This window comes from Triticum aestivum, chromosome 1D (genome assembly GCF_018294505.1).
Source record: "Triticum aestivum cultivar Chinese Spring chromosome 1D, IWGSC CS RefSeq v2.1, whole genome shotgun sequence".
Lineage (NCBI taxonomy): Eukaryota > Viridiplantae > Streptophyta > Magnoliopsida > Poales > Poaceae > Triticum > Triticum aestivum.
In genome coordinates this window covers 481,016,519-481,031,961 of record NC_057796.1, presented here as the reverse complement: position 1 = coordinate 481,031,961, position 15,443 = coordinate 481,016,519, and the positions used below count along the sequence as shown (strand labels likewise).

The 15,443-nt window shown below is 48.6% G+C and overlaps 1 protein-coding gene across 1 annotated transcript; it reads left to right on the top strand.

Annotated features, from left to right (window-relative positions):
- Positions 1–510: 510 nt before the first annotated feature.
- LOC123183234 (serine/threonine-protein kinase STY13) lies at positions 511–4,509 on the top strand. The gene is made up of 6 exons (XM_044596001.1): positions 511–1,049; positions 2,265–2,386; positions 3,033–3,229; positions 3,339–3,513; positions 3,819–3,953; positions 4,054–4,509. The coding sequence occupies exons 1-6, from the start codon at positions 770–772 to the stop codon at positions 4,267–4,269; spliced, it is 1,125 nt and encodes a 374-aa protein (XP_044451936.1). The 5' UTR covers positions 511–769; the 3' UTR covers positions 4,270–4,509.
- The last annotated feature ends 10,934 nt before the right edge of the window (positions 4,510–15,443 follow it).

Sequence of the window (15,443 nt, the reverse complement as noted above, 5' to 3'; positions counted from 1 at the left end):
CTCACAAAACGGGTCGATCCTCCCCCTCCCATCACGAGGGAACGTATTTGGTGCACCAAGGCAATTGGTGCTACCGGTGCACCGGACCCCGTTGCACATTCAAAAATATTTAAAAAAAAATAGGAAAAAATTTAGTGTATCAATACAACATAGATGTATGTTGTCACGAAAATTGAAATCAAAATTCGAAACAATGGTCAAGATACAAAAATGACAAATTTGACGTCAATATGCTTGGCTCGCCAAAACGGAAGCCCAACTTGTGTTATGTACTATTCAGTGTCAAATTTGTGCGCTGCCGAAGCCACCACTCCACGAATGTGTCATCACTGGTCGGGCGTTGGATGGTAATCTGCAGCCAATCGAAGCAACGGTACCAAGCTTCACTGTCCACGGTTCGCTAGCTAGACTTAACGAGCTGAAATCGATGATGGGCTTGGTTGTCCCGCCGGCCCCGTGCGCCGTCCTCCTCCCCCGCGCGCCGCGTATAAGTACACCTGCGCAGGGAGGCAGGCGAGCGAAACACGGTGAAAAAACCACGCACGAATATATCCAACCAAATCCACCCCTCTCCCTCTCCACGCGCCGCTGGGCCCTCGGCCGCGCGACACGACGCCCCCCCTCCCTCCCCTTGCCACCATTCCGAGGCCCATGTGCTCTGCTCACTGCTCCCGTCCGTCACATGCTCGCCGGTCCTCACTGCTCCTAGCCTAGCAGCGGCAGCCACACAGCAGGCGGTCGCGGTGAGTGAGTGAGGCGCGGGACGGAGATGAAGGAGGCGGCTGGCGGCGGCGGGGACGGGGCCGGGGGGTTCGTGCGGGCGGACCAGATCGACCTCAAGAGCCTCGACGAGCAGCTCGACCGTCATCTGGCCCGCGCATGGACCATGGACAAGCCCAAGCGCGGCGCCGGCGACGGCCAGGAGCGGCGGCAGCAGCCGCGGGAGGACTGGGAGGCCGACCCCGCCAGGCTCGTCGTCCGGGGCGTCATCGCGCGCGGCACCTTCGGCACCGTCCACCGCGGCGTCTACGACGGCCTCGACGTCGCAGGTCCGTCCCGCCGCCATCTCCTCTACCGCACTCCCCTCCCCTCCCTCCCCCGTTCACTGCACGCATCTTCATTGCGCGCACCGCACGCGGGCACACAGCCAGTCCAGCCCAGCCGCGACTCCGCGCGCGCCCGCACGCTGTTCGACGGAATGCCCGTGCGCGCCGGCCGATTGCGGCGACACGAGACTCACTCGATAGGTGCCGCGCGCCCACCTGCCCGCCCGCCGATGTGTCTCGAGCTCTTCCTTTACTTTCCCCTTTTAGCAAGTCGCACAAGTTGGTGCCGCTGCCTTTTCTTGGTGGCCTTTCAATCCCGGGGTGCATACGTTCCCCGTGACACCACACCAGTTGGACATGGCGGCTGCCGTTCGGTGCGCCCTTTGGCTTTGCTCATCTGAACCAAAACCACTTGTTCGGTATCATGGGCTCATCTCATCTCATCCATGGCCGCGTCATTCATGTGATCTCTGAGAGCTACACAACGCCGAGAAAGCGGTTTCCGGTCGCGATCCAAGTTTCCTGCAGGGTCTAGCAAATGTGACAGACATTTTACTAGTGTGCAGTGATGCAATCTAGAGATTTTTGTTAATTTTCAAACCGGATTCAGCATAGATGCAATTGCACCCACGGCATGGCAACAGCATAAATACATGGATCTCTCCATGCTGAATTATCTTTCTGAGCTCAGCAATGCATGCCATTAAACTCGATTGTTGAGCAGTTGCTGTTCTGTTATTGAGCGACTCAGGCTTGTCGAAAGCATTCGCCTATTTCTCCCATCCCGACACGGGCTCCTTCATTTTACAATCCCCGAGCTGTATGCACACATTGCTCTGCAAAGCGAATCAATTTGGAATCCCAATATGTGTATACGGTTGTAAGCTTGATTAAAAAAAAATGCATGTGTTATCCTGTAAGCACTTGAATTAAAATAAAGCTTATTTCGGTACCGGATAATGTTACCTCATTAGCCTAGACAGCACTACAGCTAGTATGCTGTTGTCGACCCATATATCCCAGGACAGGGTATACAGATCTTCTGTAGCAAATAGCCTGCCCTCTTTCTCTTGCTTGCTGTCCCACCTCAATCCTGGCAACAGCCTTTCACATCAATTCTTCATTCTTATTTTGGGACAATAGTTGCTACAGAAGTTGAAAGCTCTTATTAGCACTGTCAATTTTGAACATGGATGGTTAACAGCAGTTATGTTTCAGTGAAACTGCTTGATTGGGGAGAGGATGGTCACAGGTCAGAGCAAGAAATAACAGCAATAAGAGCAGCCTTTTCACAAGAAGTCTCCGTCTGGCATAAGCTTGATCATCCAAATGTAACTAAGGTACTGTTTGGCTTGGAACGTTATTGTGGTTCCTTCAGTTTTATTTGATTAATCTGCTTTGATTTTTGACATGCGTCATTTGTTGCATTTATCGATTCTTGAAAAAATGATGATGAAATGAAATGAATCTTCAGTGTTGGGACTGATGACCGATACTTGCTGTCTAAATGCAATACAAGCGCATTGCAGCGATAAAGTTGTTAACTATCCCTGTATAAACATTAGCTTCCTTAGTTAGGCCTCTAACAAACTAAGAAGTTTTCAGTAAGTTCTGTGTAAGCCAATAGAATGGAAGCTGTGACACATTGTCTGCTTAGACGAAATATTAGTTCTCAGTAAAAATGATGAAGTGTTCACATATATCAAATGCTTTCACCTCTCACTTGTCATGTTGTTATGATGGAACCAGGGGTGCTGCACCTCTCACTTGTCAGTAAGATTTATATCTTTTGTACAATAGTTACATCAGAATCGGATTAACCCATCTAAAGCCTGACCGTATCTCAGCAAGCTTATCTAGTATATTCCTTTGGTTATGTCATTATTGACACCTAAATTCATTTGTTTCAAGTATTAAGATACTTGACAAGTATTGCCATTTGCCATATTAAACATGACTAACAACAGCTTCATTTTTCCTGTACAGTTTATAGGGGCTATAATGGGTGCTGGGGATCTGAATATTCAGACAGAAGATGGAAACATTGGCATGCCAAGTAATGTGTGCTGTGTCATTGTGGAGTACCTTGCTGGAGGTGCACTGAAAACATTTCTGATAAAGAACAGGAGAAGGAAGTTGGCTTTTAAAGTTGTGGTCCAGATAGCTCTTGACCTTGCCAGGGGGTAAGTGGTCACTTCATTCTCATCAGTCTTGCTATTCAGTCTTCGACTCCTGCTGGCCTCCAAAGTTCTCACTGTTTTGGGGGAATACTGACCTTTAAATTTTGGACAGATTAAGCTATCTTCACTCGAAGAAAATTGTGCACCGTGATGTGAAGACTGAAAACATGCTTCTTGACAAAACAAGGACTGTAAAAATCGCAGATTTTGGTGTTGCTCGCCATGAGGCTGCAAACCCCAGTGATATGACAGGCGAAACAGGCACCCTTGGCTACATGGCGCCTGAGGTATCTATCTTATCTGGACGGTCTTTTTGTGTCCTTGCAGTTTCTCTTCTACACCATTTTGCCTATACTTATCTAAATTGCAGAAGAAAATAATCTAATACAAGCTGACATCTTCGTACTCCCTCCGTCCGGAAATACTTGTCATAGAAATGGATACAAATGGATGTATCTAGAACTAAAATACATCTAGATACATCCATTCGGCGGACAAGTATTTTCGGACGGAGGGAGTATTAGACAGTGCCTTTGCATACGCTAGCCCCCTGCATGTTACATGCCTTACATCGAGGGCATCTGATGTGCAGGTTCTCAACGGCAACGCTTACAACAGGAAATGTGACGTCTACAGCTATGGGATCTGCTTATGGGAGGTCTACTGCTGCGACATGCCGTACGCGGACCTGAGCTTCTCGGAGGTCACGTCCGCTGTTGTTTGTCAGGTACAACAAACCTGCAGTTCTACCTAGCCGTACTTGTTATTTTTCTGATGATTTCTGAACTTGTTGGCACTTGACAATACACACATTCTCTGATGTCCAGAACCTGAGGCCGGAGATCCCGCGGTGCTGCCCGAGCGCCTTTGCGAACGTGATGAAGCGGTGCTGGGACGCGAACCCCGACAAGCGGCCGGAGATGGCGGAGGTGGTGACGATGCTGGACGCGATCGACACGTCCAAGGGCGGGGGCATGATCCCCGTGGACCAGGCGAGGGGCATCGGGTGCCTCTCCTGCCTAAGGCCGCGCAGGGGCCCCTGACGGATGGATCACACGGCGAGGTGGAGGTAGTGCCTCTCTGCAATGTTCAGACTGAGCGCTGGATCTCGCGTTAGTTAATTGCGTTTGCTTTAGTTTTAAGGTACGCAAGCCGGTTGATGAAGCTTAGCTAGTGTGCCTGTGACCCTTGGTTTGGCAAGCAGCCCATCTGATGTAAATTCCTGTGTCTACTACCCCTTGCTGTTTATCTAAGAAAGAACCGGCTCGCTCGTTTATCTATCAGTCTATGCTTTTCTGTGCTGAAATCCCAACGTGATCTGCTTCTTGATGAACTGCGCTTCGATGCCTATGACACGTGGGCCCAACAGGTGGCTGACCCATATGTCAGGGATCTAAAGGCAGGTGCCTTTACGGCACTGAAGCTGCGTCCCTTCTTGATGCTTCACCCTTGATAATTTTTTTGGAGAATTGTCAACTATACTAATACAAGTTGTAAAACAAAGAGGAATCGAGACAGCTCTCATGTGTACGTACTACTCCATCCCTTTCTAAATATAAAGCCTTTTTTAGAGATTTTCATACGGACTACATACAAATGTATATAGACATATTTTAGAGTATAGATTCACTCAGTTTGATTCATATATAGTTCATATTGGAATCTTTAAAAAGGCTTACATTTAGGAACGAGGTAGTACATGAGAAGCTCTCACCGTTGACAAGGTGCACTGCAATCCAGTTTTGGGTAATAAGTTTTTTTTTTCCTCGAGAATACGCAAATTGCGTACCATATTTTTATAGAAGACGAAGAATAATTTACAAGACATATGCTGTAAGGCACTCAAATTAGGCTTGAGAAATTTTGGCAGAATACCAAGGGGGGAATGCGGATTTCATCCGTAACCACTACAAGCAACCTTGAGATCACTGCCAGGATGGGATGGATGATCATTAAACTAATATAAGATCCTTTAAATCACTTATATTAGTTTACAGAGGGAGTAACTTCTAGAAAACATTTTTGATAAGTGCCTCTGTTGGGACTGACAGGATAATGCTCTCTTGACCTGCTAAGTATTTTCTTTTTTAAATACGCACAAGCGTGTGTATCATGCATTATCAAGGAGATGAGAAGACCTCTTAGTTGGAAAAATAAAACCAACGACTGACACCATTGATGATCGTTTTGTCCAAAGATGAATAAATGGTTGGACACTACATTAAAGTCCAAGGCTGAGCGCGTACAAGGGAGGCTAAACCAACGTTACGTTATACTTAGTATATACTTATACTTAGTATATACTTAACTTTTCCAATTCTACCTAGGCTCCAAGCCTTGGAACCACCGCCCAGACTATCCAATGCTGGCAATGGCACCGGGCACAGGCCGGACTCCCACTCTGTCTTGTCCCTCGTCACTTTCACTTGGCTCTTCTCCATCGATTCTCACTTCCTCTGCTCCAGCCGCTGCTCTGTTTCAACTACACCTCAAACCCAAAGCCAATCATCTTGATCCTGTCTCTCCGTTCGTCTCCGCACACTTCTTCCAGGTCAGTGTTTCATCTCTGTTTGTCGAATACTGCCTCCGTTCCAAAGCAAGTGCCGTGGTTTTAGTTCAATATTTCGGAACCGAGGGAGTACTTTTTATAGTCTGTAATATTGTACTTATTTATTCTTTTTTTCTTCAATTTATCTTTTCATTCATGCTTGGGATCCCATTTTCGAACAATTCAAACCAGATGCGCATGATGGCCTCTTTTTGAACATGGGCATGAATTATTTCTACTGCAGCACATTGTCGAAAATTTAATGGCCTGTTAAGGGAAAAGCACATATGTTTCCTAGAAAGTCATTTATTCCAAGAGCTTCATATTGCTTCTAGAATGAAATTGTCTTGCACATTTTATTCACTAGTCTGACCAACTTACGTAGCGCGTCCAAATTGCTACGGAAGAGCACAAACGTGAAACAACTTGATATCTTACATAACAGTGAGCCTAACCTGTACTTTGTTTGTGTGTAAAACGGTCATTGCTGCCCTGGTTGGAAATGACCATCTGTACGTTTTGAGTTTCGTTGTAGACCATCCTTATTTCAATGGAGCTATTAGTAACAATATTTTTACAAGTTCATGCCAATTAAGAACTATTGTATGTTTTAGGAAATATGCAACTTGTATTCCCATGGGGCCATAGGCCAGTATATATATATGTACAGGTGCAGGTAATATGCAGAAAACCCCTTATACAATGGGGTAAAGACAAAAGGCTACATGGCTATATAAATATAACTCTAACACCCCCCTCAAACTCATGGTGGATAAACAACACTGAGTTTGGAGAGATAGAAGCCATGTTGTGCTCTAGTTTGGGCCTTCGTAAAGAAATCTGCCAACTGTAGCACGAAAGGCACATACTGAAAAGCAATAACCCGATCCTGCACACCAGCGCGCACATAAAAAGCATCAACACCAATATGCTTGGTGAGCTCATGCTTCACAGGGTCACGCGCAATGCTAATAGCACCTGTACTGTCAGACAGTAGAAGAGTAGGTGTAGTGACAGAAACACCAAAATCCTGAAGCAACCACCGTAACCAAGTCACCTCTGCCGTTAAAAGAGCCATAGCTCGCAACTCAGCCTCTGCACTCGAACGGGAAACTGCAGTCTGTTTCTTCGTCTTCCAGGCAATGAGTGAACCACCAAGAAAAACACAGTAAGCAGAAAGTGAACGGCGATCCGAGGGATCACTAGCCCACGTAGCATCTGAATAGGCCTAAAGCTGTAATGAACCGGAGCGAGGAAAGAACAGACGGTGAGAGATCGTGCCTCGAAGATATCGGAGAACACGAAGGAGGTGACTGTAATGAACCGAAGTGGGAGCAGAGACAAACTGACTCAGAATATGGACCGGATAAGATATATCCGGTCGAGTGACAGCTAGATAGACAAGACTCCCAACAAGATGACGATAACGCGTCGGATCAGACAAGGGGTCACCATCAGTATCACGGAGGTGAACATTGAGCTCCATGGGAGTCTCAACAGTGCGCTCATCAGTGAGAGCAGCACGAGCAAGAAGATCCTGGATATACTTTTCCTGGGAAATAAAAAAGCCATCAGAGGTAGAAGAGACTTCGATCCCAAGAAAGTAGCGAAGAGGGCCAAGATCAGACATCAGAAACTGCTCACTAAGACGGGCCTTCACAAAGGCAATATACTCAGGGTCGTCGCCAGTGATGATCATGTCATCAACATAGAGAAGAAGAAGAGTCCGACCACGAGCGGAAATGTGGACAAATAACGCTGGATCATGATCACTCGCTGAAAACCCAGCGGCAGTCACCACAGAGGCAAAACGCTCAAACCAGGCGCGAGGGGCTTGCTTAAGGCCATAGAGAGAGCGACGAAGACGACAGACCATGCCATCAGGAACAGAATACCCAGGTGGGGGCTGCATGTATACCTCCTCACGCAGCTTACCATTAAGAAAGGCATTCTTAACATCAAGCTGAGAAACAGACCAATGGCGAATAGAGGCCACAGCGAGAAGTGTGCGGATAGTGGTCATATGGGCCACAGGAGCAAATGTCTCATCGTAATCACGACCATGCTCCTGCTGAAAACCACGAGCCACAAGACGAGCTTTGTAACGCTCAAGAGAACCATCAGAGCGAGTCTTAACCTTGTAGACCCACTTACAAGTGATGGGACGAACACCGGGAGGAAGAGAAACAAGATCCCATGTGCCAGTGCGCTCAAGAGCAGCAAGCTCCTCTGCCATCGCAAACTGCCATTCAGGATGAACAACAGCATCGCGATAAGACGTAGGCTCAAGTACAGCCGAAAGAGCATATCGACTAGGAGAGTAGCGGTCATGGGGAGGGCGAGGCCGAGCCCGAAGACCATAAGTCGGCTGGGATGAGGAGGATGACGCACCAGAAGTAGATGGCACGTCAGTGGATTTATCCACAACACGTGGATGACGAGTATAATGAAAAGGGAAGGAGGGAAGAGGTGGAATCACTGGAGGTGGAGACGGGGAATGTAGCGATGATGAAGGTGGAGAAGGGGAAGGTATCGGTGATGAAGGTGGAGATGGGAAATGTGTCGGTGATGAAGGTGGAGAGTCATGCGATGAGGGAGGGGAAGAATCCGTAGGAGAGGATGGCGTCGGATCTGCAACAGCAGGACGAGGAATAGGAATACTGGGCACAGAGGGAGGCGTGTCAGGAAAAGTGAGGAAAGAGATATCCTCCACTGAAAAGGTCGAGGAAGATGGATGCGGGTAGAAAGGACGAGACTCATCAAAAGTTACATCCCGAGAAATACGCATCCGACGACCGATAGGATCCCAACAACGATAGCCCTTATGCTCGTCACTATAGCCTAAGAAGACACACTCAACAGACTGAGCGGTCAGTTTGGTGCGTTCACGAGGGGCAAGAAGAACATAGCAAACACAACCAAACAAACGAAGTGCTGAGTAATCGGGAGAACGATCAAAGAGACGCTCGAAAGGAACGCCACCCTGCAAAGCAGCGGACGGCTGAAGGTTGATGAGATAGGCGGAAGTGGAGATAGCCTCGGCCCAAAATGAGGCGGAAGAGAGGCGGCGATCATCATCGCACGAGCCGTCTCAAGAAGGTGACGATGCTTGCGCTCAGACACGCCATTCTGAGCATGAGCACCAGGACAAGAGAACTGGGCAAGAGTACCCTGCTCAGCAAGGACTCCACGCAACATCTTGGAGATATACTCTCCAGCAGAGTCAGCACGGAAAACACGAATAGGAGTAGAGAACTGAGTGTGAACCATGGCAGCAAAACGCTTATAGATAGATAACACCTCACTACGAGAAGACATAAAATATATCCAGGTGTATCGAGAGAAATCATCTATAAAGATAATATAGTAGCGATGACCTCCTTTCGAGGCAAATGGAGCTAGACCCCAGACATCGGAGTGAACAAGGTCAAAAGGACGCTGAGACACAGTGTCACTATGAGGATAAGGTAACTGGACCTGTTTACCAAGCCGACAACCCTGACAGTCTAAAGACACACCGCCGGAGACGGATCCAAGAAGACCACGTCGAACTAAGGATGAGAGACGAGAGCCACACAAGTGACCAAGGCGATGATGCCACTACTGAAAAGAGCTGGTAGACAAGACAACAGAGGGGGAAAGACTAGCGGCGGTGGCAGCGGTGGGAAGGTGAAGCCAGTCAAGCTCCCGGAGACACTGAGAGTCACGGCACCGTGGGCCAGCACCAAGGAGAGCACCAGTGGAACGGTCTAGAACAGAACATGAGTCAAAGTCAAGAATGACCCGACAACCAGAGTCAACAATCTGACCACCGGAAATAAGCTGCATGGTAAGTCGAGGAACATGAGAAACATCAGGAACATGAAAAGACGAAGTGCTAAGAATGCCTCGACCATTAACCGGGAGGGAGGTACCATCAGCAGTAAGAACATGAACATGAGAATCAAGAGCTCGAATAGAAGACAAAGTGGATGAATCATGAGTCATATGAAAAGATGCTCCAGTATCAAGAATCCACGGAGATGGACCTGACTGTGTTGAAGGTGGTCTCACATTGCCAGAAGAGTCGGTAGCAGAACCAGCAGAACCCGTCGGTGAAGAACCAGAGGAAGCGGCTAACAGGTATCGAAGTCGCGTAATCTCCTGCTCAGTCAGGAGCTCAACTGAAGAGGTGGACGAAGATGCACCCGTGGAAGCTGCTAGAGGAGGCGGTGTAGCATAAACATCATCGTCTGTAGAGGCCGATGAAGAAGATGAGGGTGCATGTAGACAAGCCCCAAGCGCCAAGGGAAGGCGCGTGTCGATGGAGTCATATGCACCAGCACAGCCGGTGAAAGTCGCGAGAGAAGTCGGTGTAGAGCGACAAATACCATGTGCGGAGGTTGCAAGAGGAGTCACTGAATAGTGACCGTCTGTAGAAGTCGACATAAAGCAGCCATCACTATCAGCGGAAGAACTCCGAGGAAACAATGGAGGAGCACCAAGCACCGAGAGACGGCACATGTGCGAGACGGGATCAATGTAGGGAACACCGTCAACAGTCATCTGGCAACCAGAGAGATGCATACTCGAGGAGATTTTTTTTTTACTCTGACAATCGGCGGCTGAGGCACCACGCAGCACCAAGGAGCAGTAGTAGCACGCGTAGGAGCACGTACACCACCAGATCGAGAGGAACTGAGGAGACAACACGTAGCAGCAAGTAACACGTAGCAGCACCAGGTAGGAGCAGTACGCTCCTTTGTTTTTGACGAAGAAAAGAGCTAGGCTGGAGGCCAGGAACGGCAACAGCGGACGAACACCTCAGACTGCACGTCTTGGGCTGCGGCGGGTGACCCAGCAGGCGGGGAGTGGATCAGGGACCGATCTGGAGGCGCGACCCGATCCGGACAGGCAGATGGATCGGGGCAGCAGCGGCCAGCGGAAAATCGGGTGCGGACGAACACAACAGCGATCAGGAGAGTTGTGGTTGTGCGTACACAGATGAGCAGCAGCAGTCGGCCGGAGAGAGGAGCAGCGGCAATCGACGCCGGAAATTGGATCGAAGAGCACGAGTTGCGCGTGCGAAAAAAAAACCCTAGGGCTCTAATACCATGTTAGGAAATATGCAACTTGTATTTCCATGGGGCCATAGGCCAGTATATATACATGTACCGGTGCAGGTAATATGCAGAAAACCCCTTATACAATGGGGTAAAGACAAAAGGCTACATGGCTATATAAATATAACTCTAACAGTATGCACTTTATCTAAAAGTAAGAACCACCGCACTTGGTCTTACTCGAGGGGTATTTTGTTTTCTAGAAATGGATGATGATCAAGCACGTGAACTTGAAGCCCTGGAGGGCGTATTCAGTGATCCAAGTGCAGAGTCGATCAAGCTATCTTATGGACTCCTAAAATTGATTACAAAAAAGTTTTCAAATGAAATTGGTCGCGGTGGGTTTGGAGTTGTGTACAAGGTAAAGTATGTTCTTGATGACCTTGCAAATCATAAATTTTTACATAACTTTTTGCTGCGGTGAAATACTAATACCATGAGCTAAACAGGGAGATTTAAAAACCGGGGCAGTCGCTGTGAAGATGTCCAATGCGTATAAGGTTACCGATAAGCAATTCATGGATGAGATCAAGTGTTTAAAAGGCGCAAATCACAAGAATATAGTAAGATTTCTAGGCTATTGTGCAGATACCCAAGAGGAAACGATGCCATTGGATGGAACATTTGTGATGGCAGGACAGCGGAATAGGTTGCTCTGTTTTGAATACGTTCCAAATGGTAATATTCGACAGTATCTTGAACAAGGTACACATGCTCACAATTCGCTATTTACGTTCACTACAAAAATAAGTACACGTTCAAAATTTTGAGGCGATTTTTTCTTGAGTATTGCTAATCCAAGTAAGTATTTCTTCCTTTTTAGGACGTGGTGTAGCTTTTGAATTTGTCAAGTCATTAAATCCGATATCAATTATATTACCTCACTGTTACATTCCTAGTCTTTTTGTGGAAGAAACGATAGTTTCCAGGCATGTAGCCTCACCAAATAGTTTCCTAGTTCCATTAACAGAGATAGATGGGGGACAACCTAGGAGAGGATTTGGCTCTAGCCTTATAAGCCACCTCATAGAGGCTGAGGTGAGGCAGGGTTTAGGGTTTAGGACAGGCGTGGTGCACAAATGGGCCGAAAATAGAGTGAGGTGGCCTTCACAAGGCATTGAAGGGTAGGCCTAGTTTGCTGAATCGGACACTTAGAGCAACTCCAACGGGCCGACCCAAACGGACCGCGATTTTATCCGCTTTTTGTTTGTTTGGGTCGGTCAGGCGGGCACGAACGTCTGCTTTCGCGTTTTGGTCGGCGCATGCGCCCAACGCTGGCCCGACCCATTTTAACTACGCGAGAAAAAAAGAGTGCATGCATATTTGAAATAAAAACAATAATAATTAAACATTAAAGCCGGCCAGGAAGGCCGGCGAGAGTCCACGCGTCCACATTTGCATTAAAGAAAACTAAAAAAACAAATTAAACTACGAGGCGGCGCGCTGCCCTAGGCGTTGTCGTCGTCGTCCTCGGGGTCGGTGAGGTCGATGAGCGTCGGCGCAGGGCCGGTCCAGGGGAATGCCGTGTTCTAGAGGGCGTTCATGTCGGGCGCGGGATGTGCCGCGGGGGGGGGGGGGGGGCTGTGTGGCCGCTTGTGCCGCCGCGGCCTGGCGCGCCTCCTCCTCGGCCTCGCGCTGCTCGTCCTCGAGATCGCGCTCGAGCATCTCGAGGTACTTGCCGTCGCGGCGCTCCTCGGCCAGCCGTCGCTGCCGCCACATCTCGAGGTACGCCGCCTCCTACGCCGGCGTCGCCCTCACCCAGACTGGTGGCGCGCGGACCCACTCGCGCACTACTCCCGTCCAGGAGTAGCGCTCGATGGGGGACGGCTCCGGCTCCGGCTCGGCTTTGACGTCGCGGCGGAGAGGGGACGGCGGGGCCACCGGCGACAGGACGCAGTCGCCCGCCGCGGAGAGGGCAATGGCCTGCGCCATGGCCGCCTCGTACACCGTCTCCTCTTCCTCGACCGCCTCCGCCCTGCGCCGCTCGTCCTCCTCGCTCTCCCGGTAGACCGCTGCAAGGGCCGCCTGGTAGATGTCCTCCGCTACCTGGTCCTCCTCGCGGACGACGAGCGGGGGGCGGAGGCACGGTGCGGTCGACCTCGCGAACGCCGCGTCGCCTCGCCTCCTCGTGCTCCAAGGCGAACCATCTCGCCCAGTTGGGCGAGTCGCTTGTGTAGGTGGGGTCGCGGCGCTGCTCCGGCGTCAGGAGCGCCCGCCGGTGCCGCACCTCCTCCGCGTGTGCCCTAGCCGACCGCGGCGCCGCCGGCACTGGGATCCTCTCAGGATCCAGGTGCCAGTCGTGCGGCAGGGTGGCGTCGGGGTACGGGAGAGGCACGCGGTGCTGCCAGTGCCACTCCGCCTGGTGCACTGGCACGTTGACGCGCTGCCTCTGCCGGCGAGCCGGCGCCGGCGGAGACGGGAGGAACTCCGCGGGAAAAGGAATGGCGGGCGACTTGCCCTTGGCCTTGCTGCTGCCGGCGCCAAAGAAGAGCCCCATCTAGCTTCGCTGGGGTGGCTAGGGTTTGCCGGCGACGGGGGAGCAGAGAGTGCTAGATGGGGACGGGGGAAGCGGATGAGGACGGCCTCGCCGCACGGTCGGCTTAAAAAAGGACGACCGCCGTCGCTGACGCATGGGCCCGAGGTCATAAATTAAGCTGACCAGGTAGGCCGCGGGCAGTTGGACGACCGCCAGGTGAGGACGCGGCGGACACCGAGAAGGTGGGCGTTGTGTCCATTCAGCGTCCGCGCCGACGCATTTGGGCCGCAAATGCGTCAGCGCGGACGCGAAGCGGACATGATTTGAGTTTGGGTCGGCGCGTTGGGTCTCCTCTTTTGTCCGCGCCGACCCAAACGGACGGCAGTGGATGAAATGGATCATCTTTTACTAGCGCAAAAAGTGTTAAATTATGTAGAGCATACTGGTGTTGTACGTCGGACTTAGGCTACCCCACTTGTAGTATCACATAAGAATTAGGATGATGTAACACTGCCATTAATGATGAGAGAGGTGATAGTAGGATCATACTATGATACAATATCATAACATATAGAACGGGGAAATTTAATGCTGAATGGATCTTGTACGCAACTTCACATTGAGATTCTACTAATTGAGAAATAAGACGACACTCTGATACACCCTCTGTTTCATAATATAGCGCCCATATTTTTTTTTAGAAAGTCAAACTTTACAAATTTTGACTGAGTTTATAGAGAAAACTATTTATGTCTACAATACAAAATATGTCAACTATGAAATTGCATCTTATGATGAATCTCATGATATATGTTTGGCACTGTAGATATGAATGTTTTTCTCCACAAACCTGGTCAAAGTTTGTGAGTCTTGACTTTTCAAAAACTCTATATTCACTATATTATGAAATGAAGGGAGTACTAAACTACTCCCTTTGTCCCAAAAATGTACTAAAGTCGAGACACATATTTTAGGATGGAGGAAGTACGGTATTATGCAATGAGAAGGAGTAAAGTGATATCATGAACTATGATATTAATTTATGATACTACCCACCGCGAGATTCACTCATAGAGTATTGCGGAGTCGTCCGCAGGTATCACTTAGTGAATTCCGATGATGGCTTGTCTGGCCCATCTTGGAAAGGTCGACACTAGCTCAATTTATTGACTATGACTATGGTTCCTGAACAAGCAAGACCCGGGAGATATTACGGTAGCTTCAACACGGCTAGATCTAGAGCAACAAAAGAGTTGATCCAATGGTCAAGGACACTCGGTTTTATCGATTCTCCACTGTTGGATACATATAAAACCAATGGACAATATTCAAAGTTATTCATACACCATATAGGGTATAGCTATAGCTAAGATGCGAAATAAAGCGATTCTAAGCCATCTATATGGTGGTAGTGTGGATAGGATAGGGATAGAGATCACATAACCTAATTAATTTTTTCTGTGCAGAACTAACATGCGTGTGAATGAAGCACATATTACAAAGTATGAATGATCTTTGGCTTGTTTTTGCAGATAAATCTCATGAAAATCACTGGCCTACACGCTACCAACTGATTCGAGGGATTTGCGAGGGGTTGCAGTATCTCCATGACAATAAAATTAATCATCGAGACCTAAAACCCGAAAATATCATGCTGGATGCTCACATGGAGGCCAAAATTACAGATTTTGGTCTATCGAGGTTCTTAGATCAAGGACAATCCAAAATGATTACGCAAAACATATGTGGAACACCGTAAGCTAAGCTAACCTCTTGACATCTCTGCAAATTAATATTCTTTGTGCAAGCAGAATTTAAATTGACTGTCAAATTGATGCATGCAGGCGATATATTGCACCAGAAATCATAGACAAAGGCGAAATATCATTCAAATCAGACATATATGCTTTGGGCATTATTATCATAGAACTATTAGTTGGGATGAAGATGATAAGTCTTGAGAGTGTAAGCAAACTTCAGTTTAACCTTCTAGTAGAATTTTTTAAATTTCTTTTCGATAAAGGACTTTTCATTGGATAGATATATCGAGGTGATACAATCGTATTGAAAGAAAGCCCGGCTTCTGCATAG